The 25,000-nt window shown below is 43.1% G+C and overlaps 1 protein-coding gene and 1 long non-coding RNA gene across 2 annotated transcripts; one reads left to right on the top strand and one right to left on the bottom strand.

Annotated features, from left to right (window-relative positions):
• Window positions 1-377: 377 nt before the first annotated feature.
• On the bottom strand, window positions 378-7,046 carry LOC114485575 (importin subunit beta-1-like). The gene is made up of 5 exons (XM_028487269.2): window positions 6,675-7,046; window positions 6,513-6,571; window positions 4,135-4,317; window positions 1,469-1,669; window positions 378-566 (listed from the first exon to the last, which is right to left on the bottom strand). The coding sequence occupies exons 1-5, from the start codon at window positions 6,712-6,714 to the stop codon at window positions 393-395; spliced, it is 657 nt and encodes a 218-aa protein (XP_028343070.1). The 5' UTR covers window positions 6,715-7,046; the 3' UTR covers window positions 378-392.
• Window positions 7,047-7,427: 381 nt separating this feature from the next.
• LOC129391964 (uncharacterized) lies at window positions 7,428-24,994 on the top strand. Its single transcript, XR_008616908.1, has 3 exons — window positions 7,428-7,790; window positions 11,820-11,921; window positions 22,257-24,994. It is a non-coding gene; the product is annotated as an uncharacterized lncRNA (long non-coding RNA).
• The last annotated feature ends 6 nt before the right edge of the window (window positions 24,995-25,000 follow it).

The raw sequence follows: 25,000 nt of genomic DNA, 5'->3' as shown, positions 1-25,000 counted from the left end.
TTACTGTACATTTTAACACAACTAAAAATAAATAATAAAGGGAAATACTTTCAGGCAAAATAAACTTTATGTATTAATTTTCAAAAGCACTTTCCTAAGGAAGTATGAAACAGCCCAATTTGCATAATATTTTTTAAAAAATCCCAAAGCATACTCACACTTTAGACTGCAAAAGGGAAAACCTAAACCTAGAAACATTTTAGACCACATTATTCCCAAAAGCCTGATGAGAAATGGCAAACACCTACTCCATGGCCGTTTCACACAACACAAATCTTAACTAGATGGGAAATAAATGCTTCTAAACAAGATGGTACCTTCTAAGTCATAAACTTAAAACAAAACAAAACTTTCATTTAACTCTCACGCCTCACCCTCTGAACCTACACCTTTTAATCAAGAGACACTTTTACCTCTTTGTCAAAGTTTGCTTTGGTGAACTCCAGTGAGTTCAGGAGTGCATTAGTAGCCGCTAGCTTCACATTATTACTAGGCTCTTCTTTCCTCATCCCCTGGATTATGGCAGTCAGAATCTCATTGGATTTATCCTGTAGCTGCTCTGGGTCCTGAAACAGCAGAGAAGTGCAGTGAATATAATAATTGAGCTCATGACTAATCAGCAGTCCTTTCAACTGTAAAATCTATTTGAGAGAGTATCATGAGACTTTCCTGATCTTTTCCCACACATTTCCATTTAGGGACAAACCACCTGCAAAATATCCCAGGGTCTGGTAGTCCAAAATTGAACTGAAACAAGTTAAACTCATCAACTTCATCTCTGCTTCTTAGCATAATGACTCTGGGCATGAAGTAATGCTGGCTTTTTTTTTCCCCTTCTGTGCAAATGGAGATGGCAGTCTGGTGTTTTTTTCCAGGCCATCTGTACCAACTGAAGTAAAGCTTCAGAACATCTGAGGACCAAGGATCAACACCTGGGCACATCTATGGAGTCTAAGTCCAGGTCAAGTGCTGTGGACTTCTTTGCTTCATCAAATCTGTATATCAAAACAGACACCAAGAGTAGTAACCTCAGCAGCAACAACAGTCCAAGGAGGGCTGCATTTAACATACTGTGTTGTGGCTCCAGTGGTTAAACCACTACAGCAAAAGCTGGCAAACTGTTTCTGTAAAATAGTAACTGAAAAAGTAACACAGCATCCTTGGTACATTGAGGATCTTCAGAAAGCGATCAGATCAAGGAGAGGAGAGAATATCTATGCCCCTCCATACAGGGATTTCCATCTTCAGTTTGTAAACCTTAAGTCTCTTTTCTTTAGGGCATGCTTAGCAATATGAGGATAAATTAACTACCTAAATATAGAAGTCTAAAATAACAAATAAAGCAGCCCTACTTTCAAAACACTCTGCAATAGCTTGGTTTTTTTCATGATGATTAAGAATAATTCTAATACCAGGCATGTTACAACTAGAGGGAATCAGAGGTATATAAGTTAGATACAGCACTTACTATATCTTGGCAAATGTAACCAATAGCTTCCAATGTCGACTCTTTCATGTGCTCTGTGCTGTTCGGGTTTGTGACATTGGCCACCAGCTGAGGAATGAGTTCTGGCCATTGGTTCACTGGGATCTCTGCACAAGCAATACCAGCCACACACTGCGAGGCAGAACTAGGCCGGTAAGTTTCTGTGCCCAAAGTCTGCAAAACCTGTACGCAGGTACACACACACAAAGACAAAAGATATCAATTTTAATACTACTTGAATATATTTTGCCTACCAGCATACCTCTTACATCAGTCTCTGAATTTTCTATAATACAGAAAAATAGGAAAAGGCATATACAGTATAGGCCACCTGTTGGGAAAACAGCCAGCCTCAATACCAACAGCAGCACAACCAACACTGCCCCAGAGCCTAGAAATGAAACCAATTATCTCCTACTTCCAAATGGAATCTCCAAAGCCAGATACCTCACCTCAGTGTTCAACACAAGGTAAGAAAGCAGCAAAGGCATAGGTACAGGTAAAGAATGAAGCCACAACTGACCTTGGGTTAATCATTACCATGATCAGCTAATTCTGTCAATGAACTCACTAAGAATAACCAGTCCACTCAAAAGGCAAACAGTTAACTGTTCCTGGCATGAACACAGGACAAAGAGTAGCTGCCAGATATTCAGGCCAGCTCTGCTGACTAGGTCAGGTCACTTAGTATCCTGCTTCGTAGCTAATAATCATGAAATACCCATCCTTCCCCCTTATACGGTATATCATCAACCCTGCCCACTCCCAACAGCTCTACCCAATAACAGTTCTGATTGATTCTAAATGAAGGTTTTGCTCCCTAGGGCTACCAGAGCTAGACTGGACTTTAACAAAAACTGATATGGGGAAGGGGGCAGGGAGCAGGGATGAGATGAATTGTCCAAAAGGGCAGGGGCTGAACAGGTATTAATCCAAGTCTGACTAAGAAATCCAGGGTGCCTTTATACTATATCGCACCATCTCCTAGTACATACGTGACCATAGTGAATCCCAGTCTATCTTTAGCTTTTCTCCTTTAAATTGCTTCTAGAAGACCATTAATTAATATTACTTGAGGTGATTTAGAGACTACAAATGTCTAAATCCTGAGTACTGAAAGCTATTTTTTTAAAAGTAGGGGTGACCCTAATGATAATAGTCTATTATCAGAAATAAGAGGAGTAAGAAATTAGCTCTCAACTGTGTCCAGACCCACATTTTAAAAAATAACCACCAGCACTGAGAAAATATTACCAGATGTGCTATGAAAGGGAAAAAAGCCCAAGATAACTGCTATTTTTTTCATGCATGAAAGCTCAATAATGTCTATACAAATTCTTACTCAAAAATTTAAAAAAATTTGGTGTTAAGACTGATGTGCCCCCCTCCAAAGTCAACTACAGTACCAATCATGTCTTCTCTCATTTACTATTGTGTAATTTGAGGAAAACGAGAAATTGAATGAATACAGTTAAGTATCAAGATTTCCAGTGATTATGGGACTTCCCTGGTGGTCCAGTGGTTAAGACTCCACCCCTTCCACTACAGGGGCATGGGTTCAATCCCTGGGTGGGGAACTAAGATGCCGCATGCCACCAAAAAAACAAAAACAAACAAACAATGACAACAAAAGATTTCTAGTGATTAATGGAATAAAATTCATTCATGTCAAATTACTGAGAGGAGGATTAAAATGTTATTATATAAGGAAACCCAATGTGGATAGAAATAGCTCTACATATTCCAAAGAAGATTCAAAATAAGTTGGCTTTTGTAACCTAGTTTCCTGTCATGAGTTCCTCCATGCAAGAGTGAAGAGGGAAGGAGGTACATAATTAGAAAGAGAAGTTACTGCCGTAAAGAGCACTAATTTACCTAATGCTGACACCCAGAACCAGGAAACAGAAGATTGATGTGCAGAACCACGACTAGCACAAGTACAGACGCAGAAATCCCCCCACTGGTTTCTCCTCAAATACCAAGGACCAACTGATGACTGCACTGATGTTCAACTTACTACCCTCTGTGCCTTATCCATGTAACACAGGCCACTAAAAAACCCAACTTAAAAAAATAAGCATATACGTCCATATATTGAGTTCTTTGCTGCAGCAAGAATTATGGAATTCTAATTCAGCAAGCAAATCACAAGAACTCCATAATGCAGTGCAACAAGTGATATTCAATTTTCCTCAAAAAAATAAATAAATAAAAACTAAAAATCCACCAGCTCACTTTTTAAACACCTTGACAAAAAGCCAGATGTTTCTAGAAGTTTCTCATTATTTGCTAAGTAGATAAAAACACGATTAATGTCATAATCTTATTTCACAAACTCTTTGGGCTCGAAAGCCCAGGAGATCATTTAATTCCCCTTCTGACTCCACACACTGTCATGCCTAAATCAACAAACAATGAGATCTATCTACAGCAGAAGTTCAGCAAGAGCTAAGCGCTAGTTAACTAAGGAAGAATCACTTGGAGAAAGACAGTTTGAGAAAGAAGACTTATATCAAATACATTTTTTACCTTCAAGTTAAGTTTAGATCCCAGACATCTATTGCACTGTCAGCTCTTTCCCATGTAGATGACAAAAGAACTGATATTCCCCAGGCTAGTATGACCAAAAGGAGATGAAAGCTACTTACATAATTTTTGACTTCCCGTCGAGCATTAGCATCAATAGCAAGCCACCTCTGCTGATACTGTGTCTTGATATCTGGATCTTTAGATGTCAAAGAATTCTTGATTTGTAGACCAGCTGCAACTCTGGCAACCTGACTGTTTCCTGGATTTGCCAGCACTCTGGACAGTTCCACAAGGAAAGTGGGCTGTTAAGATGTGAATGAAAATACCTCTTAGGAATTTCATCAATTGAGAATTGCACCAAGAAAACTGGGGAAACCCTGAAATTTTTAGGACATATCATAATATTTCAGAAAATGCCAAAATATCTACTTCAAGATTCCTATAAAAATGTTATTTGGTACATGAGGAAGTCATCCATCTTCTCACACAGACTCAGCATTTAACAAGGAGTTACAGGTTTTCCTACCAACATCAACTAAGAGTGCCCAAATCTTCACATTATATCCCCCAGAATTAAAGCAAGCTTGACAATCTGGTAGAGGATTCTTCTTCATAGCTAGAACAAAACCTGGTACTCAGTAAATTGTATTTGTTAAATGAATATGTTATGACAGGGTAGAAAGTAAAATTGTTACTTTTAAAATTTAGATTAAAAAAATCTTAGTCCAAAAAAATGACACCCAGGGTGGATTTTGATCTCGTGGAAGCAGGTATAAGAGAGGGAAGTACTTCTAAATGTAAAACATAGACTTAGGAGGCTAGTGTTCTCTAGTTTAGTTTTCAGTGTTTCAGCAAAATGGTAACAGTGAAAAAAGATTTATAAGGAAAAAGTGATAACAAATATTTAGAATTAGGGGGCAACTGAAAAGATAAAAATGTCAAGGAAAATGACTTCATATTTAATAGGCAACAGTTAACACACTAAAGGTTCCTATTCCTTGAGTTGTTCCTATTCTTGAGTTGTTTAAACATTACAGTAGATTCTTGAAAAGTATACTCAATCTTTTGTACTGCTCAGGTCCCCAATTTGGTTTAAAAATTTTAACACACACTAGGTCTTCCCTGCAAAAAGCTCTCTCCAATGGAAAAGCTAACAGGTAAAACTAAAAGCAGATAGTTTACCAGTAACAAGTCCTGCAGTCACAGTGGAAAATAATTCTTGAAGATTTTATTAATTATATACCACTAAAGAATGTTAGGAATGTTGGGAATAAGATAAAATGCTAGGAATAAGAGAAAAGGCTCCTTGCAAATTTAGCAAAAGAAGAAAAGAGGAATATATACCAAGTGGAAATATTATCAGTCTATACTAGTGGATAAAAATCTTTTCTATGGAAAGTTAAGGATAAAAAGATTAGTAGTAAAAACTAACACATGGAAAGGCAAAAAAACACACAAAAAACACGAAACTCCACAAAAACACAAAAAAACAAAAACCATTCAAAGGCAGTTTGTATAAAATAAAAATACGCCTTGTCACTTTTTTTTCTTGCGTTATTTTGCCTAGGTAACACAAAAGAACCCATCTGGTTACAGTGTTATTTACAACTATTACCTTTAAAAGATGTCTAGTATCATTCACCCTTCTCTCTGCTCCCCATCCCCCCAACAGGAGGGAATCCAAAGAGAAACATTACTGGCACATAGGTTGTTTCAACCAATCAATACATCTCACAATTTTATACAGAGATCCAGTCTCTAGGGGACTTAACATTCATTTCTTCTGTACCCTTTAAATTTGAAAATATGAAAAACGAGGAACTTTCCTCTGGAAACAGGCCCGATCTCCAGGATGAGCCTCAGCCTGTTATCTGGTTGCAGATTTAGTATCTACTGATCCGGGGGGGCGCGGGGGGGGGGAATACAAAAACCCGGGTGAGGAATACCCAGTCAAGAAAGGGAGAAACACTGCCGGAAATGGGTTAAGAGGCATTCGGGTGCAGGCCTGGCCATGAGCACAGACCAAGGGAGACTGGAAACGGTAGAGCTCTGGGAAGTAGGCGGACAATCACAGGGGCCATGGGACAGGAAGGAGAAGCCGGTCCCGGTACCAACAAGGCGGGCGGCGGGGTTCGTAGCTTCCACATGGCCCCTAGGCCCGGCTCCCCCACCCCCACCCTTGCTGAACACGCAGCGCCGCGCAACCTAACCTCCCCTCCCTCCCTCTTTCTCCCTCCTGCTGCACCGCCGCCCTCAGGCTGCACGCCGATTGGGTGGCAGTCACCCCGGCGCGCCGCGCCATTGGCCAGCTGCCGGGCCCGGGGCGGGACACACCCACCGGCTTCCCGATGGCGGGGTTAGGTTGGACGCGGGGGGGGGGAGGGGGACGGGATGGGGCGGGGTGGGTTCCCGAGGCCTGGGCCTCCGGGAGGGCGGGAAGGCCCGCATGCAGGGGATGGGGAGACGGCGGGATGGGGGACGGCGGGGTGGCACGAACCAGGTTCTCCACGGCCGCACGCTCCAGGAACTTCTGCGCCGCTTCCAGTTCCAACCGATCTGGGGGGAAGGAAAGTGGGAAAGGGGACAGGGTCAGAGGGGCCAGGGCTTCCCCTCCCCCCACCCAATCACCTCAGTTCGACCCCCGGCCCCCGCGTCCTACCGGGAGACACGGTCTTCTCGAGGATGGTGATCAGCTCCATGGCGGAGGTGGTGGCGGCGACTCCTCTTAGGACGACGGCCCGGCCTCTCGGGCGGCGGCTCTAACTGGGGATGGGGGTTGGGGGTCGGGTGGGAAGGGAGGGTGGGGTGGGGGGCGGGGGTCACCACAAGCCCATTCACCGGCTCCCTCTTGGTACTCGCTCCAGCTCCCCTTGCTTCCTCCTTTCCGTCTTTCCACCCTCCTAATTTGCTACTGGCGGCGGCGGCAGCTGCTCCTCTGACGGCGGGGGAGGGACCCCGGGGGCAGCTCAGAGCGCGGCTGGTGCTCGGGTGGCGGAGGGAGAAAGAAGGGAAGGGAGGCGGTGAGTGAACGGCGGCTCGCAGGGAGGGAGAGAGGGGGAGGGAGGAAGGCGGAGGGATATTCGGGCCGGACCTCTCCGCGGCGGCACCGCGCTACATGTCGATTGGCTGCCGCTGTGGCCACGCGGAATCCCCAATTGGCCAGGCGGTCAGCGTTGAAGGACCGCCCTGCGCCCATTCGCCCGCTGGTTTCAAGGCCCGGGGTTGGCTGGGCGGGCAGCGGGATGGGGGCGCGGATTGGCCGAGGGGCGGGAGATTGGGGTGAGGCCGGCCAGAGCCGGCCTCTGATTGGATTGGCCTGGTAAAGGCCGTGAGCAGAGGCCGTCTGGGCGCTGGGAGGAGGGTGGATCGACGGTAAGACTCCGGGCCCGCTTGATTGGCTGGGACAGTAGACGTTGATAGGATAGGGCACCCTAAAAAACTGGGGAGAGGAGTTTGGGGTCGGGGCCTCGGAAAGGCGGGAGGTGCCCCACCGCTTTAGAAGCCTGGCGCAGTGCACGACGGGACGCCCCCGGGAAGGGGCGGAGCCGTGTCCGGGCTGCGGTTGGGAAAGCGCCGTCACTTGGAGGGGCGTGTTGAAGAGGGTTTCGCGGGCTCGAGCGGGGGAGGGGGGACCGTTAAAACCCTGCACCGCGCCCACAGGAAGCTGCTTTAATGGCTAGGTCTACTTGGTACCAGGCTTTCGGCTGGGAAGGACCTTGAAGACCGTGCGGTTCAACTTCCAATTTGCAGATGTGGAAACTGAAGCCGAGAGAGGGTATGCACCTTGTCCAAGGTTACTCAGCCGGTTAGTGGCCTTATTGGGACTGGACTCAAGCGCTCCTGACTGCTCTTGGCCTTAATACGCATCTCCTCCAAGGATGTGAATGCCAATGCAGTTTCTTTAGACCTATTTATAGTTTGAGGCCTGGGCTGTTATAAGGTCTAACTTATGTGGCTTGGACAATTGGATTCCTCTTACCCCCATTCATAGCTATTAGGTACTTGAAAGAATAGAAATGTTTCATCCTGCGAACGTGGCCCTTTTGTAAAGGCGCAACCGTGAACCAGAAAGAATGTGTGTACGGGCATAAAGGATCGTGGTTCTTAGCCTTTTTTAGTTATAAGCCCTCTAAGAAACTAATGAAAGCTTTTCTTAGCAAAATGCACATGAAGAAAATGTGCGTACAGTTTCTTGACTTCCCCTTACATTGGTACAGGGGCTCCAGGTGAGGAATTTCCAGAATTGTTACATTTTCACCATATTGATCTAGGGTTAATTGGATGCAGCTAGCTTATAGAGCTTTTTACCATATAGCTTCAGCTTGTGGAAAAGTTGCCCTACTCTAGCCATACTGGGAAAACCTAAGAGCAACTCTGTCCTTGCTGAGAAGTTCCAACCAAGAATTAAGAAGTTTCCTGGTGGTCTAGTGGTTAGGATTCCTCGCTTTCACTGCCGTGGCCTGGGTTCATCCCCTGGCTGGGGAACTGATATTCCGCAAGCCACGCAGCGCACACACAAAAAAAGAATTAGGAAAGGTTGGCCAGCTACCTTTATTCCTTAAAGGAAGACGAGATCTTTCTCTGCCAGAAATATCTGGAGTTCTAAAGCTGGAAGTGTGGGGACACCGTTCCTTACCCATCCTGTGACGAGTTGATTTCCTGTGGCTTAGCAGTCCTTTTAATCTCAGCCTTTTGCTTCATCTATCAGCTGATGAAGAACTGCCCTGTGTGTGTAACTTTATTAGGAATCAATGAAGATTAAGTGAGATGACGTCCATCAAAATCTTTGTATTGTCTTTATGAGGATTACCCGTACTACAAATGATCCGCAGTTCTGTTTCACTCCAAGCCAAGTTTCTCCTGTCCTCTTATCAGTTTGCTGAGACACCTCCTCTGCTCAACATCAGTCATGATACTGCCAGTGAGGGGAAATGGATTTTTAAAGTAGCAGGAATAAAATGCTGGGAAGATAAATGTTTTGCAGCAAAGTTCCAGTCAAACATAAGGTCCTTACCACAGCCAACTGAAATGATTTTTTGGTTGAGCTAAGATAGGTGCTCTGTAGTCCCTGTCAAAAACAGCCGATACTGTCATGCATTCAGCAGATGCTACTGGGTGCTATAATGTGAGTGCTTAGCACTCAGATTCCAGAAACTGACTGCCTGAGTTCATAACCCAACTCTGCCACTTCTAAGCTTGTGTGATTTTCTTTGCTTTATGTAAAGTGGGGCTAATAATTGTACCTGCCTCATACACAACTTTTAGGAGGTCTTAGTGAGTTGATACATGTTAAGAGCTAGTAACACTGCCTGGCATCTTGTATATGTTGTTTATACATTGGCTATTATCTATTTAGCATGTATTTTGTACTAAGCGAGTGGTTCTTGGCCCTTGGCCTATTAGGGAAGAAAGACTTTAATCAATTAATCTCACAAACAGATGTAAAGTTGTAAAAGAGCTACCAAAGAATGACCCAGCCAGGAGGCTCAGGGAAAGCGTACTTGAGAAAGGGAAGAGTTATTCAGGTGGAGATGGGAAGAACAAACATGTGCAAAGGCCCTGTGGTGGGAGGGAGCTCGGGGTGGGGGGGGGATTATAAGAAACTGCAAGAAAGCCGGCACACCCAAAATACAGGGAACAAGGGATTGAGATAAAGCTAGAGTGTTGAGTAAGGGAAAGACCATGTGAGAGTCTCACATGCCAATGCTTTTGTCTATATCCTAAGACCAGAGGGCAGCTACTCAAAGGTTTAGAAAGGTTGTTGGTTGCAATGTGAAGATTAAGACCGGAAAGAGAGAGGAGCAGATGCAAGGAAACCAGTTAGGAGGCCATTGCAGTAATCCAGATATGAGCTGATACTTGTAGAAAGGAGAAAGGTAGAAGGAATAGTGGAAATAGAGATAGGTATTGAACTTGGAAATTGATTGGAAGGAGAGGGAGGTGTCACTGGTGCCTGCTAGATTTCCGGATGGTGATGCCACTTGCAGTGTTTCCCAAGTAGGAGGAATTGGAGGCCATGTGGTTTAGTGAATGTGGAGAGGTACACAGAGGCTTCAGGTTGTATTTCTTGAGCTGTGTATGGAGTCCATGGGTTTTAATATGCTATCCTGTATAACAGGAATATTCATGTCCAATGAACAAATTCTGAAATTAAAGAGAGAAAGTGGATTTCAGTCTTACTCTGCCACTTCCTGTTGTCTGATCCTGAGTAAGTTACTTAACATCTTAGTCTTGTGAAATGGGAGAATCTCTTCCATACCATTGGGTGATCTGAGCATGAATGGGAGTTGGGAAAGTGCTCGGTGCAAGTGTCTTATGACAGGAGATGTTCACCAGTATCTGTTAAGCAATGAATTGGTGAATGGATGAGATCAGATGGCATTCTCCAGCTCAGTCCCCCCACTAACCCATGGTGCTTATGTGTGAGGAGACTGGCTGTGAGGGGAGAAGCAATCACGCTATGACCTGATGCCTTTTCCTCCTGAGCAAAGCTGGCTGACCTCAGAGGGGTACATGCAACTTGTCCTTATGGCCCGTGAGAAGTGATGGTCTAGCTTTGTAAAAGGCGCTTTAAAACTTCACTGTCTTTTCCAGTGTTATCCACACTAGCACCCATGTGTACCATTGGTCCAATCAAGCCGGTCATATCATTTCATCCTGCATAAGTGCTCAGCACTATCCTAGGCCTGTCCCCTGCCTAGGTTCCCTCCTCGTCCCTCCCAGTCTTCAAGTCATGCACAGTTTGTTTCTTTGTTCATTCATTCAACTACATGAATTTATTAGATGTACCCCCACCTCCCAGGTTATTTCAGGTATAACATGGGGATGTGATAAAGTCCATAAGAAAGGTTCAAACCAAATGCTGTCATGGAGCTAAAATATCAGAGGAGAAGGAGAGCTTTTTTTCCTGACTTGTGAGAGTACTTAGTAGACAAGGGGGCTTTGAGCTGAACCTTGAAGGACTGGAGAACTTCGTAAATACAGAGTTTGCAATGAAGCCTTCTGTAACTAAGGTAGTGCACATTTATATCTTCACTTACTAACAGTGTGATCTTGGGAATGCTTATTTGATATCTTTGTGTCTCAGTTTCCTCATCTGTAAAATGGAGATAATCGTTTTAGCCAGGGTTGGCTTATAGGTGTGAGACCTATACAGTCACACAGGTGCTTAGAAATGCTGGCCCCTCACTTGGTTTAATGCTCTGCTGTCACCATGTTGAAATTCTTAATAATTTTTGAACAAAGGGCCCTGCAAATTGTGTCCTGATCTTGCCTTGTAGGATTATTGCAAAGTCCTAAGAAGTTAATACATTAAATTTCTTAGAACAGTGAGGGCCTGGCATATGATGAGGGTTCAGTAAGTGCTAGCTGTTACTATTGTTATTATCCTCTGAACTCTTATTACAGTGTAGCTCACGGTATACCTCATAGTTTATTTAGCATTTAAATAACCAACAGATATTTTTGAGTGCCTGTTCTATAAAGGTACTGGATGGGTCACAAAGATGAATAGGACAGTACTTCCTCCCCTAGTTGGTAGAATAAAGCATGTATTTTAAGCATACTGATTAGTAATAAATAATAAAATATGTCATATGATGAGTATAGAAATTTTTAAAAATAGATTTTTGGGCTCCACCTTCAGAGAATCTTAGTAGCTCTGGTGTGGGGTTTCAGAATCAGTCCCCCAGGTGATTTTATTTATTTATTTATTTATTTATTTTGATGTGGACCATTTTTAAAGTCTTTATTGAATGTGTTACAATATTGCTTCTGTTTTATGTTTTGGTTTTTTGGTCACAAGGCACGTGGGATCTTAGCTCTCCGACCAGGGCTCAAACCTACACCCCCTGCACTGGAAGGTGAAGTCTTAACCACTGGACCGCCAGGGAAGTCCCCCTGCCAGGTGATTTTAATGAACAGGCAAGTTTTAAACCACGGGCATAACTCCAGGGATGTCATGTGGAATAGAGGCAAAAAGCTTGGCATTGGAGTTGGTCAGGCTGGGGTTCAAGTTCTGCCATCTACTAGCTCTGTTACTTTGCATAAGTTACTTAGCTTTTCAGTTTCCTCATTTGTAAACATTAAAATCATACTTTAAAGATTAAATTTTAAGATGGTTGAAAAGCTGAGCACATAGTGGACACTTAATTATGGGTTTTTTTCTCTAGAAGGAGGAGATGGTATCCCAGGAAGGGGCGATCAAAGAGGGCTTCCTGGAGGAGAGGATAATCCACCCCCATACAACCAGTATGGTTTGGATGGGGAGAAAATCCTCTGATTACACACTCTAGCAATAGCCAAGATATTAGGTGAATATTAGAGGAATGCTAAGTTACAAAATAATTGATGGGATTTAGCGGCTGATTAGAGACAGAGGAGAGAGAAGAATGAAAGGTCAGTCCTAGGTCTCCAGCCTTGAGTATTTTTGAGTAATCACTTTAAAAACAAGATCATGTATAGGAGCTGAGTTGGTGCAGGAAGGTGGGGTAGAGGTTAGGGGAGGGGTCGTGTGTGTACAGTTTTAGAAACATTTAGTCTTTCAGGTCATAAGGGGACAATCAAGGGAAACTACATTTTTTTTTTTTTTTTTTTTTGGCTGGGCCGCCCAGCTTGACGGATCTTAGTTCCCTGACCAGGGATTGAACCCGGGCCCCTGGCAGTGGAAGCTCTGGGTCGTAACCACTGGACCACCAGGGAGTTCCCAGAAACTGTACATTCTTGATTGGGATTTGGGAGAAAGGCTGGTGCTTGGGAAAGAAGAAGTTAGAAGTCAATAGATCAGAAACAATCACTGAGCTCCCAAGGATAAATTATGTCTTAACATTCTATAAAGAGAGGAAGAAAAGCAAAAGATTTTGGAACTGGAAATGGGGTTACAAACTAGTAGGCACTAAAAGTGAGAGGGAGAAAAGAAGGAAGAGCAGAGGTAGAAAAAGAAGTGGGAGAGTGGACTGTTCATAGCTATGGTGGTCTGAATAACGTTCCCCAAAAGATGTCCACGTGCTAATCCCTGGAACCCAAGAATATGTTACTTTACCTGGCAAAAGGGACTTTGCAGCTCTGGTTAAATTAAGGATTTTGCGATGGGGAGATTATCCTGGATTGTCTGTGTGGACCCACTGTAGTCAAAAAGGTCCTTAGAAGAAGGAAACAGGAGGATGAGAGTCAGAAAAGGAGATGTGATGACAGAGGTAAAAGCCTGAATGATGAGGCGCCATGAGCCAGGGAATGTTGGCAGCCTCTGGAAGCTGGAAGAGGCAAGGAACAGTTTCTGCCTTAGGGCTTCCAGAAGGAACACAGTTCTGCTGACCCATTTTAGACTTCTTTCAGAACTGTAAGAGAATAAATTTGTGTTGCTTTAAGCACTAAGATTGTAGTAATTTGTTACAGTAGTGATAGGAAACTACTGCAGTGGTTAACAACTAAAAACAACCTAAATACCTAACAGTGATGGATTGGTTAAATAAGTTACAATACATTAGTATGATGGACTATTATAATTGTAGTTAGCCATTAAAAATTATGCTGTAGAAGATAATTTAATCGCGTGGGAAATGTTCATAGTAGATTGCCAAGTACAGAAAACAAGTTAAAATATTGTAGGTATTTATGTGAAAAGTTCATCAAGAGGTACACCTAAGAGTCATGCATTTTTTGCACTGACTGTATGTATGGTATACCTCAAAAAGTTTTGCAGATTGCACATAGATATCCTGTTTGGTTCAAAGAAGGGAAGCATGTATTATACCTGTGTATTCATGAATAGGGAAAAGACTGGGAATGTATAAACCAAATGTTAACAATGGCTGTCTCTGGGTAGTAGGATTACAGATGATTTTTATATTCATTTTTTATTCTTCTCTGTGTATTCCAGTTTTTCTTCAGCGAACAAGTATTACTTTTTTGATCAAAAAATATATTAAAAAAATTAGTTTTTAAAAATCAAGGGAGGGCTTCCCTGGTGGCACAGTGGTTGAGAATCTGCCTGCTAATGCAGGGGACACGGGTTCGAGCCCTGGTCTGGGAAGATCCCACATGCCACAGAGCAACTAGGCCCGCGAGCCACAACTACTGAGCTTGCGCGTCTGGAGCCTGTGCTCCTCAACAACAGAGGCCGCGATAGTGAGAGGCCCGCGCACCGCTATGAAGGGTGGCCCCCACTTGCCACAACTAGAGAAAGCCCTCACACAGAAACGAAGACCCAACACAGCCAAAAATAAATAAATAAAATTAAAAAAAAAAAAATCAAGGGAAAGGGGTAGGGAGAAAGTCTGGAGAAGGATTTGCAAGCTCAAGGGCAAGGGCCCTGCAGCACCTGGCACAACCAAGCCTCTATAAACAATTTTCTGAAAATAGGTGATTTTATTTTGGCCGGGGTACCGGGGGCATGCCTCATGGCATGTGGGATCTTAGTTCCCCGACACAGGATCGAATCCTTGCCCCCTGCATTGGAAGCGCGGAGTCTTAACCACCGGACTGCCAGGGAAGTCCCAACAGGTGATTTTTTAAAAAATTGTATCCCCCCCACCCCAAAGCAGAAAGAGACTCAGTACTGGGGACATAGAGAGAAGGAAGAAGAAGAAGAAAAAAGGCAAGAATATAGAGATAAAAGCTTCCTGGATCCTGAGTTAGGAGGGCCTCCAAGAGATGCAAAGGAAGTGGAGCAGATTGTCTAGTCTTACCCCTGCCCCCTTCTGTGTTTGCCAAAGAGTCTGGAGACAGACCAGACACCCTCAGCCGTTTTCTCCTTTCATTTGTTCAGTCCTCCTTTATTTTCTTACTTTGTTCTTTTTCTAATTATCAAAGTAATACATGCTTCTCACTGGAGAAGTTTGAAAAGCATGAAGAGTTAAGCAGAAATCACCTGTAATCCCAAATTATATCCACCACTGAAATATTGGCATACTTCTCAACGTAGTTGAATTTTAAATGAAAATTGAAGTATTATTATGTAACATTTTTGTCACCCCCCCCCCCAAAAAAAATGTACTTTCAAGAATTTTAAATTGGTTCAACTCATTGTCAGGTTGCATTAAAAATTAGTATGAACTAAACATATTTGGACTGGCTCTGAATGGGTTTTCATACTGGTAGCGCAATGGAGAAGTAAGTGAAGCCTTTTAACGTTGACTTAATCTTTTAAAAGAGTACCAGTAGAAAAAGGTAAAAATTGAAAATCATTGAAGTACACCCAGTGCGTCACAGACCCTGAGGATCACTGAGGCCTCTCTTCCTGGCCAGGTGTTACAGGGAAGCCTGTGTTCTGGGCCAGCGCTCTAATCTTTCTGTTCTTTTTTTCTTTATTTAATTGAGTACATACTCAATTTTGATTATCTGCTTTGTTGTTTTGGGGAAAACCCAGCTCTCTTCCTGTTGTGTGTCTCCTATATTCTCACAACAGTTTCTGACATCAGATATATGGGGATTTTCCCCCACCAAGCAATTCTCTGATACTGAGGGTCAATTTAACTCAATTCTGATGCTGTCTACCTGGAGATAGATCCCACAGGTTAAGGGTACAGTCCCATGAGACTGCCCCCAACTTCAGATGCCAATTATAAGTAGCAGGCCCCCAGGTTACCCAGAACTTCTGTCCGACTTGGCTACAAATCTGAGGCCTCCATGACCTCCTCCTTGGGGTCTATTTATTTGCTAGAGCGGCTCACAAAACTCACGGAAACACATTTACCAGTTTATTAAAGGATATGATAAAGGATACAGATGAACAGCCAGGTGAAGAGATACATACATAAGGTGAAGTCTGGGAGGGTCTGAGCACAGGAGCTGCTGTCCCCATGGAGTTGGGGTGCATCGCCCCCCACGTGTTCACTCACCTGGAAGCTCCTGAACCCCCTACTATTAGGATTTTTTTTTTTTTTTTGCGGTACGCGGGCCTCTCACTGTTGTGGCCTCTCCCGTTGCGGAGCACAGGCTCCGGACGCGCAGGCTCAGCGGCCATGGCTCACGGGCCCAGCCGCTCCGCGGCATGTGGGATCTTCCCGGACCGGGGCACGAACCCGTGTCCCCTGCATCGGCAGGCGGACTCTCAACCACTGCGCCACCAGGGAAGCCCCTATTAGGATTTTTATAGGGGTTTCCTTATGTAGGCATGATCAGTTATTAACTCCATTTCCAGCCCCTCTCCCCTCTTTAGAGAAGCTGGGGGTAAGAGGCAGGGCTGAAAATTCCAAGCTTCTAATTATGGCTTGGTCTTTCTGGTGACCAGCTGCCATCCAGGAGCCCAGCCAGAGTCACCTTATTAGAACAAAAGATGCTCCTAGTATTAATACTTGAAATTTACAAGGGTTTCAGGAGCCCTGTGTCAGGGATGGAGTAAATGTGCCAGGAACCGGGGGCAGAGATTAATATATATATGTTTTTTCTGTTATCTCACATTTGTACATTTTGTATACACGTATCTTTTGTCCCCTATTAGACTATAACTCGAGGTTTCTCAACCTTGGTGCCATTAGTACTTTGGACCAAATAATTCTTTGTTGTGGGGAGCTGTCCTGTGCATTGCAGGATTCTTTAGCAGCATGCTTGCCAGTAGCACACCCCCTCAAACCCTGACAATCAGAAAAATCTCTCCAGACCTTGCTAATTTTCCCCTCGTGGCAAAAATCACTCTCCTACTCCTGCAGTTGAGAACCACTGCTCCTTGAGGTCAGATGTTTTATAAATTCTGTGTTCCACATAGTAAGTTTATTGTCCAAACAGTATCATTGCCTCATAAGAATAATTGCTAATATTTATAAAGCCCTTACTCTTTGTACTGTTCTAAGCTCTTTACATATATTAACTCATTTAATCTTCACAACAACCCTATGAGATAGGTACTATTATTATGCCCTTTTTATAGTCAAGAAACTAAGGCTCAAAAGAGGTTAGGTAAGTTGTTCAAGGTCACCCACCTGGGAAGTAACACCTGGGATTTGCCTAACCCAGGCAGTCCAGCTGCAGATTCTGGGCTCTCAACCATTTTGCTATCTACTGCTTTTAAATACAAAGAAAAAAATAAACTCATTTAAAGAAAAAAAAAAGGGGGGGGGAATTCCCTAGCGGTCCAGTGGTTAGGATTCCTTGCTTCCACTGTAGGGAGCAAGGGTTCAGTCCCTGGTCAGGAAACTAGGATCCTGCATGCCGCGCGGCCAAAAGGAAGAAAAGCTGAACATTGTCCCTCTGCCCACAGAGTTTGCATAGGCAAACACATGGTAAAAATGAAATTTTCTATTCTGCCATTTTCACAAAACATAATATAGCAACGTATTTTGCCATGTTGCTGAAATTTTATCAATTGTTTGAATGGCTACATCATATTCTGTCAAGAAGACAGACAATAACATGACCAGTCCCTTCCTATTGGGCATTTTGATTATTGCAGATATTTCATTTGAAACATTATAATCAATTTTTAAAGTATAATTTACAGACAATAAGGTGCATCCATTTTAAGGGTACAGTTTGAGAAATTTTGACAAAGGTATAAACCCATGCTACGACCAAAACAAGATATGGGACATTTTCATTACCTTTGTTTCTTTCTGTAGTGGCATGCTGAAGCTGGCTAGTACCCTAGTACCAGCTCAGAAGAACCAATTTTAAAGTACATCTCTTCTCAAATCTACATTTAGTGATATCACATTAGTAGCTCAAGATTGACCATGGTGGGAGTATTTACACCACAGAAATTGGTAAAGCGCCACAAATCAGGGCTTTAAAAATTTTTTTTAGAACCAGTTTACCAGTACCACAGCTTATGCCCCTTTGCAGTCAACCCTCCATCTTACAACCACAGTCTGCTTTCTGCCATCTTTCTTTTGCATTTTTAAAGGATTCTAGGGACTTCCCTGGTGGTCCAGTAGTTAAGACTCCATGTTTCCAACGCAGGGGGCACAGGTTTGATCCCTGGTCAGGGAACTAAGATCCCACATGCCGCTTGGCGTGGCCAAAAAATTTTTTTTTTAAATTCTATAAATCAAATCATGCAGCATATACTCTTTTGTGCCTAGCTTCTTTTGCTCAGCGTTGTTTTTTTTTTTTTTGAGATTCATCAGCATTGTTGCACATAGCAGTAGTTCATTCCTTTTTGTTGTATTCCATTGTATGGATATACAACTTGGCCACAGCCTTTATTTTGGTGGCCACAGCCTTTATTTTGGTTTCCACAGGAAGGAACAGGTGAAGCTGGGTAAGCAGGCTTAGGATTGGCTAGTTTAATAATTTCAGTGGACATTGGGGTGTAGGGACTGTCTCTAGTTGTCTGGTATCTGGCCCTGGGGTGGAGGGCAGAGGAATAGTGACTCTGATTGTGAGAGCCTGATAAAGTAGGTGGTTGGAGTAAGGGTTTTGGATCGTTTGGTTTATATATAAAAGGTGCACTGGCAGGAGAATGGTTTACTGTCTCTAAGAATTGGCTAGGGCCAATTGGGAGGGCCAATCTGTCCAGGGCTAGCAAAGCCCCAAGATGTCAAATACAGAAATTTTTTTAAAACACGATTAATACACCTTGTTGAAAGGTTAATCTAGGGACTTCCCTGGTGGCGCAGTGGTTAAGAATCCACCAATGCAGGGGACACAGGTTCGAGCCCTGGTCCAGGAAGATCCCACATGCCGCAGAGCAATTAAGGCCATGTGCCACAACTACTGAGGCCGCGTGCCACAACTACTGAAGCCCGCATGCCTAGAGCCGGTGCTCCGCAACAAGAGAAGCCACCGCAATGAGAAGCCCGCGCACCACAACAAAGAGTAGCCCCTGCTTGCCGCAACTAGAGAAAGCCCGCATGCATAAACGAAGACCCAACGCAGCCAGAAATAAATAAATAAATTTATTATTTTTTTTAAAGTAGAAAGAAAGGTTAATCTAATCTAGAAAGAATCTGAACTCTGGGATGCTAAGCATAGCTGAAACAAGCCTACATAACAGACGGTGTGACCTTGCCCCCTTGTCACACTTGGCCCTAAGATTCTCCTAGCCAGGCTAATAGCCTACAATCAGGAGATTGGAGGATCCTTTGGGAAAACTGCCCAGCTCGAGAAGAAATACCTATAGATATTGTATTAGTCTCCTAGGGCTGTTATAACAAATTACCAAAATCTTGGTAGCTTAAAACAAAATAAATTTATTCTCTCAGTTCTGGAAGTCAGAAGTCTGAAATCAATCAAGTCTGAAAACATGTCAGCAGGGCCACGTCCCCTCTGGAGGCTCTAGGGAGCATTTTCTTTCTTTGCCTTTTCCAGCTTCTGGTGGCTCCAGGTGTTCCTTGGCATGTAGCAGCATCACTCCAATCTGCCTCCATCTTCACATAACTTTCTCCTCTAGTCTCTGTCTCTCATCTGTGTTATCTCTTATAGACACTTGTTATTGGGTTTGGGGCCCACCCAGATAATCCAGGGTGGTCTTATCTCAAAATCCTTAACTTAGTTACATTTGCAAAGACCCTTTTTCCAAATAAGGTCACATTCACAGATTATGGGGATTAGGATGTGGATATATCTTTTGCGGGGGACACTATTCAACCCACTAAGAGCTGAGAGTCCCAAGTGAAAGTCAACTCGCTATAGTAATATCCAACTGCAAAGCCCTGTCTCAGAACACAGAGCTTCCAGAAAACTTTAGTGCCTCAGTCTTAAACATGAATGGACTGTCAGAGATTACCAGGTAGTTGAAGAAAATCTCTAACATGAAAGACAAAGACCAAACAAATAAACAAGAACAAAGGAACTTAGAGGATACAGAAACAGCACAGAGACCAGAACAAAACAAAGTATAACTTAAAAAGATGATGGGGGGCTTCCCTGGTGCGCAGTGGTTGAGGGTCCGCCTGCTGATGCAGGGAACCACGGGTTCGTGCCCCGGTCCGGGAGGATCCCACATGCCGCGGAGCGGCTGGGCCCGTGACCCATGGCCGCTGAGCCTGCGCGTCAGGAGCTTGTGCTCCGCAACGGGAGAGACTACGGCAGTGAGAGGCCCGCGTACCACAAAAAAAAAAAAGATGATAGGGGACGTCCCTGGTGGTCCCGTGGCTAAGACTCTCAGCTCCCAATGCAGGGGCCCGGGTTCAATCCCTGGTCAGGGAACTAGATCCCACATGCATGCCACAACTAAGAGTTTGCATGCTGCAACTAAGACCCGGTGCAGCCAAAAATAAATAAATATTAAAAAAAAAAAAAAGATGATAGGTACTTCCCTGGTGGTCCAGTGGCTAAGACTCCACATTCCCAATGCAGGGGGCCCGGGTTCAATCCCTGCTCGGGGAACTAAGATCCCACATACCACAACTTAGCCCACACACCATAATGAAAAGCCCATGTGCCACAGCAAAGACCCAGCAGAGCCAAAATAAATAAAAATAAATTTATAAAAAGAAATATTCTCAGACATAGAGATGTTACATCCAAGAAATAACAGAAGTGTATGTATATTTAAAATAAATAAATAAAAATAAATTTAGAAAAAGAAATATTCTCAGATATAGAGATGTTACATCCAAGAAATAACAGAAGTGTATGTATATTTAAAAAGGAATAAAACAGATCTTAAGAATATGATAACCAATAACTTCAATCAAAGGGTTGGAAGATAAAATTGAGAAAATATCCTTTTTTAAAAAAAAAACGCTGGGGAATTCCCTGGCGGTCCAGTGGTTAGGACTGTGCTTTCATTGCCAAGGGCCCGGGGTTCGATCCCTGGTTGGGAAAGTAAGATTCCACAGGCTGCACAGCCTGGCCCTCCCCCAAAAAATAACCTGGAAAATTGGCATGAAAAGATTTTTAAAAGATAGAAGTAGCCCAGGAGGATTAACATTCAACTAAGAGGAGTTACAGAGAAATAGAGAAAAGTGGAGGGAAAGCAATCATTGAAGGAATAATTCAAGAAGTCAAATCAAAACTAAATGGCCTACATCTCCAGAATGAGAAGCCCACTGAGTGCCCAACATAATGGATGGAAAAGAAATCAGAAATTTCAGGTCATTGAGTAAATAGAGGAAGGTTACTAAAAACTTCCGAGAGAAAAAGCAGTTAACATTCAAGGGAACAGCCGTCAGAATGGTACCATGCTTCCCATCAGCCATGCTGGAAGATGGTGGAGGAATGCTTTCGAATTATTTATGACCTATAACTTTATGAATTAGCCAAATTGTGAATTCAGTAAAGTAAGCATATTTTCAGATGGGTGAAATCTTAAAAAATTATACTTGCAAAAAAAAATTTGTTTTGTTTTGAATTAATGATTAACTCCAGGAAAAAAATGTTTTAAAAAACTGAGAGGGCTTCCCTGGTGGCGCAGTGGTTGAGAGCCCGCCTGCCGATGCAGGGGACACGGGTTCGTGCCCCGGTCCGGGGAGATCCCACATGCCGCGGAGCCTGCGCGTCCGGAGCCTGTGCTCCGCAACGGGAGAGGCCACAACAGGGAGAGGCCCGCGTACCGCAAAAAAAAAAACAAAAAAAAAAAAACTGAGAAAGAAACAAAGCTTAATCATAGTAGACTAGCTTGGCTGTGGATAATATTTATGGAGGCGTAATTGTGTCAACAGAGTATGGATGTTGATCCCCACCAACCCCAGCACTTGTGGGGTTTCCTCTTTGTAGACTACATTCCAGCCAGCAGGAGTGCTCTTTGTTCCAACTACCCAGGGCTTCTTTTATTTAAATGGGAGTTAAGTTAATTAAATTCAATTAGTAAATTAATACATTAATAGGTTAAATTAATTGTTGAATTAAAATATCAGTAAAAAATGAGTCTAAGCAATACACACATTTTTTCTCTTTTTTAGACTAAACACCTTGAAGAGATTATCAAGCTTTAAACTTGTGTTCTAACTAATTTGAGACTTTTGATTTACCCAAGCAACATGTAGTGTATACCCAACCTTCATCCCATTAAATAGGGAAGTTAAGTTGTATGTATTTGAATCTGGCATATGTTAGGCTGACCTGTGACACATTATATTGTAAATTTTTTTCTAGTTCTGTTTTTATTTTTTCCACTAGTGAGCAGTTTGAGGGCAGGTTCTTGTTCTTTCCTCTGTAAGGTTCTGGCACTTGACACAGACCTTCGATTTTTTTTTTTTTTTTAATCTAATTTTAAGTCACCACAAGAGACCACAGTTTGAGTTGATGACCACATCTAATACTTGCAGAGCGTTCCGTTGCTCACACAACACTGTCACATCCGTCTGCCCCATACTGAGGTTGGTGTTTTCAGTATTCTCTCTTCTACCCTCCCGTTTTGCAGATGACGACCTGAGTTCCAGAGAGTGCCTTGCCGAAGGTTGCACAAGTCAGCGTTGGAGCCTCTAGCAGAACTCAGGTCTCCTGGCACCCAGTGATGCATTAAAATACTTTTTTAAAAACTGTGGTTAAAAAAAATTACCATCAACCATTTTTAAGTGTATAGTTCAGTAGTGTTAAGTATAGTCACATGGTTGTGTAACAAATCTCTAGAACTTACTCATCTTGCAAAACTGAAACTTTATATCCATTGAACAACAACTCTCTACTTTCCCCTCACCCCTGCCCCTGGCAACCACCATACACTTTCTGTGTCTATGAATTTAAGTATTCTAGATACCTTCTGTAAGTGGAATCACACAGTGTGTGTCTCTGTGATTGGCTCATTTCACTTAGCATATGTCCTCGAGGTTGATACATTTCCTCCCTTAAGGCTGAACAGTATTACATTGTTTGTAGCACATTTTGTTTATCCATTCTTCCATCAACAGACACTTAGGTTGCTTCCACCTTTTAGCTATTACGAATAATGCTGCTCTGAGCATGGGTATACACGTATCTGAGATCTTGTGTTCAGTTCTTTTGGATATATACTTGGAAGTGAGATTCCAGTAATGCATTTTTTAAATTCTCCATCTCATTCCAAAAATGATTTGAGGCCACTGTCCCAGCACCTTCATAAGTATTAAAAAAAAAAAAGTTCTGAATTTCTAATGAATGAACAAAGGGGCCAGAATGGAACAGAGGAGACAACAGAAAGGAGTGGCCTATGAGAAGTCTGGTAGAATAAAGCTTTTTACCTTTACCCTCGGGAAGTAGCTGCAAATAATTAAGATCCACCAGAGATGGACTGGAGTGGCCAAAGCTTGTTTTCTCATCTACATAAAGGTCTCCAAAACATTCACAGAGTAAATAAGCCCTGTGCATATGAAAGGGTCACAAAGGAGGGATTCGGTATTCATGATACCTGGTCTGTACAGGGGTGGGTGCACAAACTCAGATATTCTGGGCCTGTCATGCGACCTTCATAAAGGATCTAGTCAGAGTGGGGACTGTGGTAGAGTATGCTGGTCATAAGTCTGTACTCAGCTCCAGACATGGATGTCAGATCTTGATTTTTCAAGAAAAACTAGATACCCCTGAAACTAATACAACATTATAAGTCAACTATACTTCAATAAAATTTTGAAAAGCTGGCAATCTGGATTTTTATGTGAAATACCATGATTTTTTAAAGCTGGCATTTAAATTTTCAAAAAGATTTAAAAGGCATTGTGTAAATCAAAGACGAAATACAAGTCTGCAACCTCTGGTGTGTGGTACTGTGGACATTTATGGTAGTTAGTGACCTCTGGGGAAGAATTGTGTCTGGTTTGTTTGGCCAGGGCTAGGAAGAGGTTAATGGGGCCTAAATCAAATGCCTGTACCTGCACAAGCTCTGCCCTTCTGTCCTCGGGTAAAGTTTAATGTGTTGCAGGCAGAGAGGAAGTGGCCTAAAATGAACCATTAAGTTCTCCTGGTAGCATATCTGTGCCGGTCAGACAGGAGAGGAGGGCCCCCAATTTCACATCATTTCTGTGAGATTCGTCTGTGCCTACTTCACAGAACCGCTGTAAGAATAAAACATCACAGATTTGGAAAGGTGTTGAATTTCTCCTAAAATGTAATGCAGGTGCTAACTGGGATAATTATCTTGCTGTGAAGAGCTCAGAAGAGTGTAATGTTTTGGGAACAGCTTCTACAAAAGCTGACCTAGGAGATGCTGGGCCCCAGCTGTGGCTGGAAGAAATGAAGGGGAAAGAATGTGTCAGCCGTTGTGCTCTGGTGGGTTTGAGAAGGAGGCAGAACACTGATCTTTCCTGGAAGTGACATTGAGGAGTCAGTGTGGAGTTGAGAAATACATGTGGCCATAAATGGCATGACCCTGCTCCAAACAGCTCAGCTCATGCCTGGCTTCGTGAACCGCACACTGGAAGTTTCAACTGAAATAAACTTCTGACCTTTCCATCAGTTCCTTTAAGTCAGAGTTTTATATGTTATAGACTATTTCAGGGACTTCCCTGGCAGTCCAGTGGTTAAGACTCCTCACTTCCACTGCAGGGGGCACGGGTTCGATCCCTGGTCGGGGAACTAAGATCCTGCAAGCTGCATGGCACGGTCAGAAAAAAAAAAAAAGACAATTTCATATTCCCACTTAGAAGATTTGAACTGTTACTTCTATTACTTAAGAAAGCAGCAGCACTGCTTATTACTACTACTGGTATCATAATGTTAGTAATATTCCTATCATGCTTTATAACTTACAAGACCTTTCACTTGCATTCTTCTCATTTTGTTTCCTGGTAACTCAGATTATTATTTCTCACTTTACAGATAAGGAAACTGATGGTTTCCCATTGTCCTTTAGCTAAAGTTTAGAATCTTCAACGTGACTTAAGTCCCTCCCTAGTCTGGGCCTTGCCTACCTCTCCAGATCCCTCTTTCACTACCTTCCCAAGACCTCTCTTTGTTCCAGCTATTCTGGGTTTCTTTTGAGTTCCTTAAGTAGGTCAGGTTCTCTCCAGCCATAGGCCTTGTGTAGCATGTGCTGTTTCTTCCACCTAGAACACTTTTCCCTGTCCTCTTTGCCTGGCTAGCAACTACTCATCTTTTGGGTCTCAGTTTAACACCATTTCTTCACGGGAGCCTTTCCTGAACATTGAGGCTATGTTGGACTCCCCAGTAATATCCTTTTTCCCCCCGGCACTT

This window comes from Physeter macrocephalus, unplaced genomic scaffold (genome assembly GCF_002837175.3).
Source record: "Physeter macrocephalus isolate SW-GA unplaced genomic scaffold, ASM283717v5 random_1519, whole genome shotgun sequence".
NCBI lineage: Eukaryota > Metazoa > Chordata > Mammalia > Artiodactyla > Physeteridae > Physeter > Physeter macrocephalus.
This window is presented reverse-complemented; position numbering and strand designations above follow the sequence as displayed.

Bases quoted from the DNA above. Each gene is read 5' to 3' on its own strand.
- LOC114485575 (XM_028487269.2), bottom strand. From the start codon at position 6,714: ATGGAGCTGATCACCATCCTCGAGAAGACCGTGTCTCCCG. The intron at 1,670-4,134 runs GTAAGTAGCTTT...ACCTGCGTACAG, and splicing joins GACGGGAAGTCAAAAATTAT to GTTTTGCAGACTTTGGGCAC. The intron at 567-1,468 runs GTAAGTGCTGTA...CTGCTGTTTCAG, and splicing joins GTTACATTTGCCAAGATATA to GACCCAGAGCAGCTACAGGA.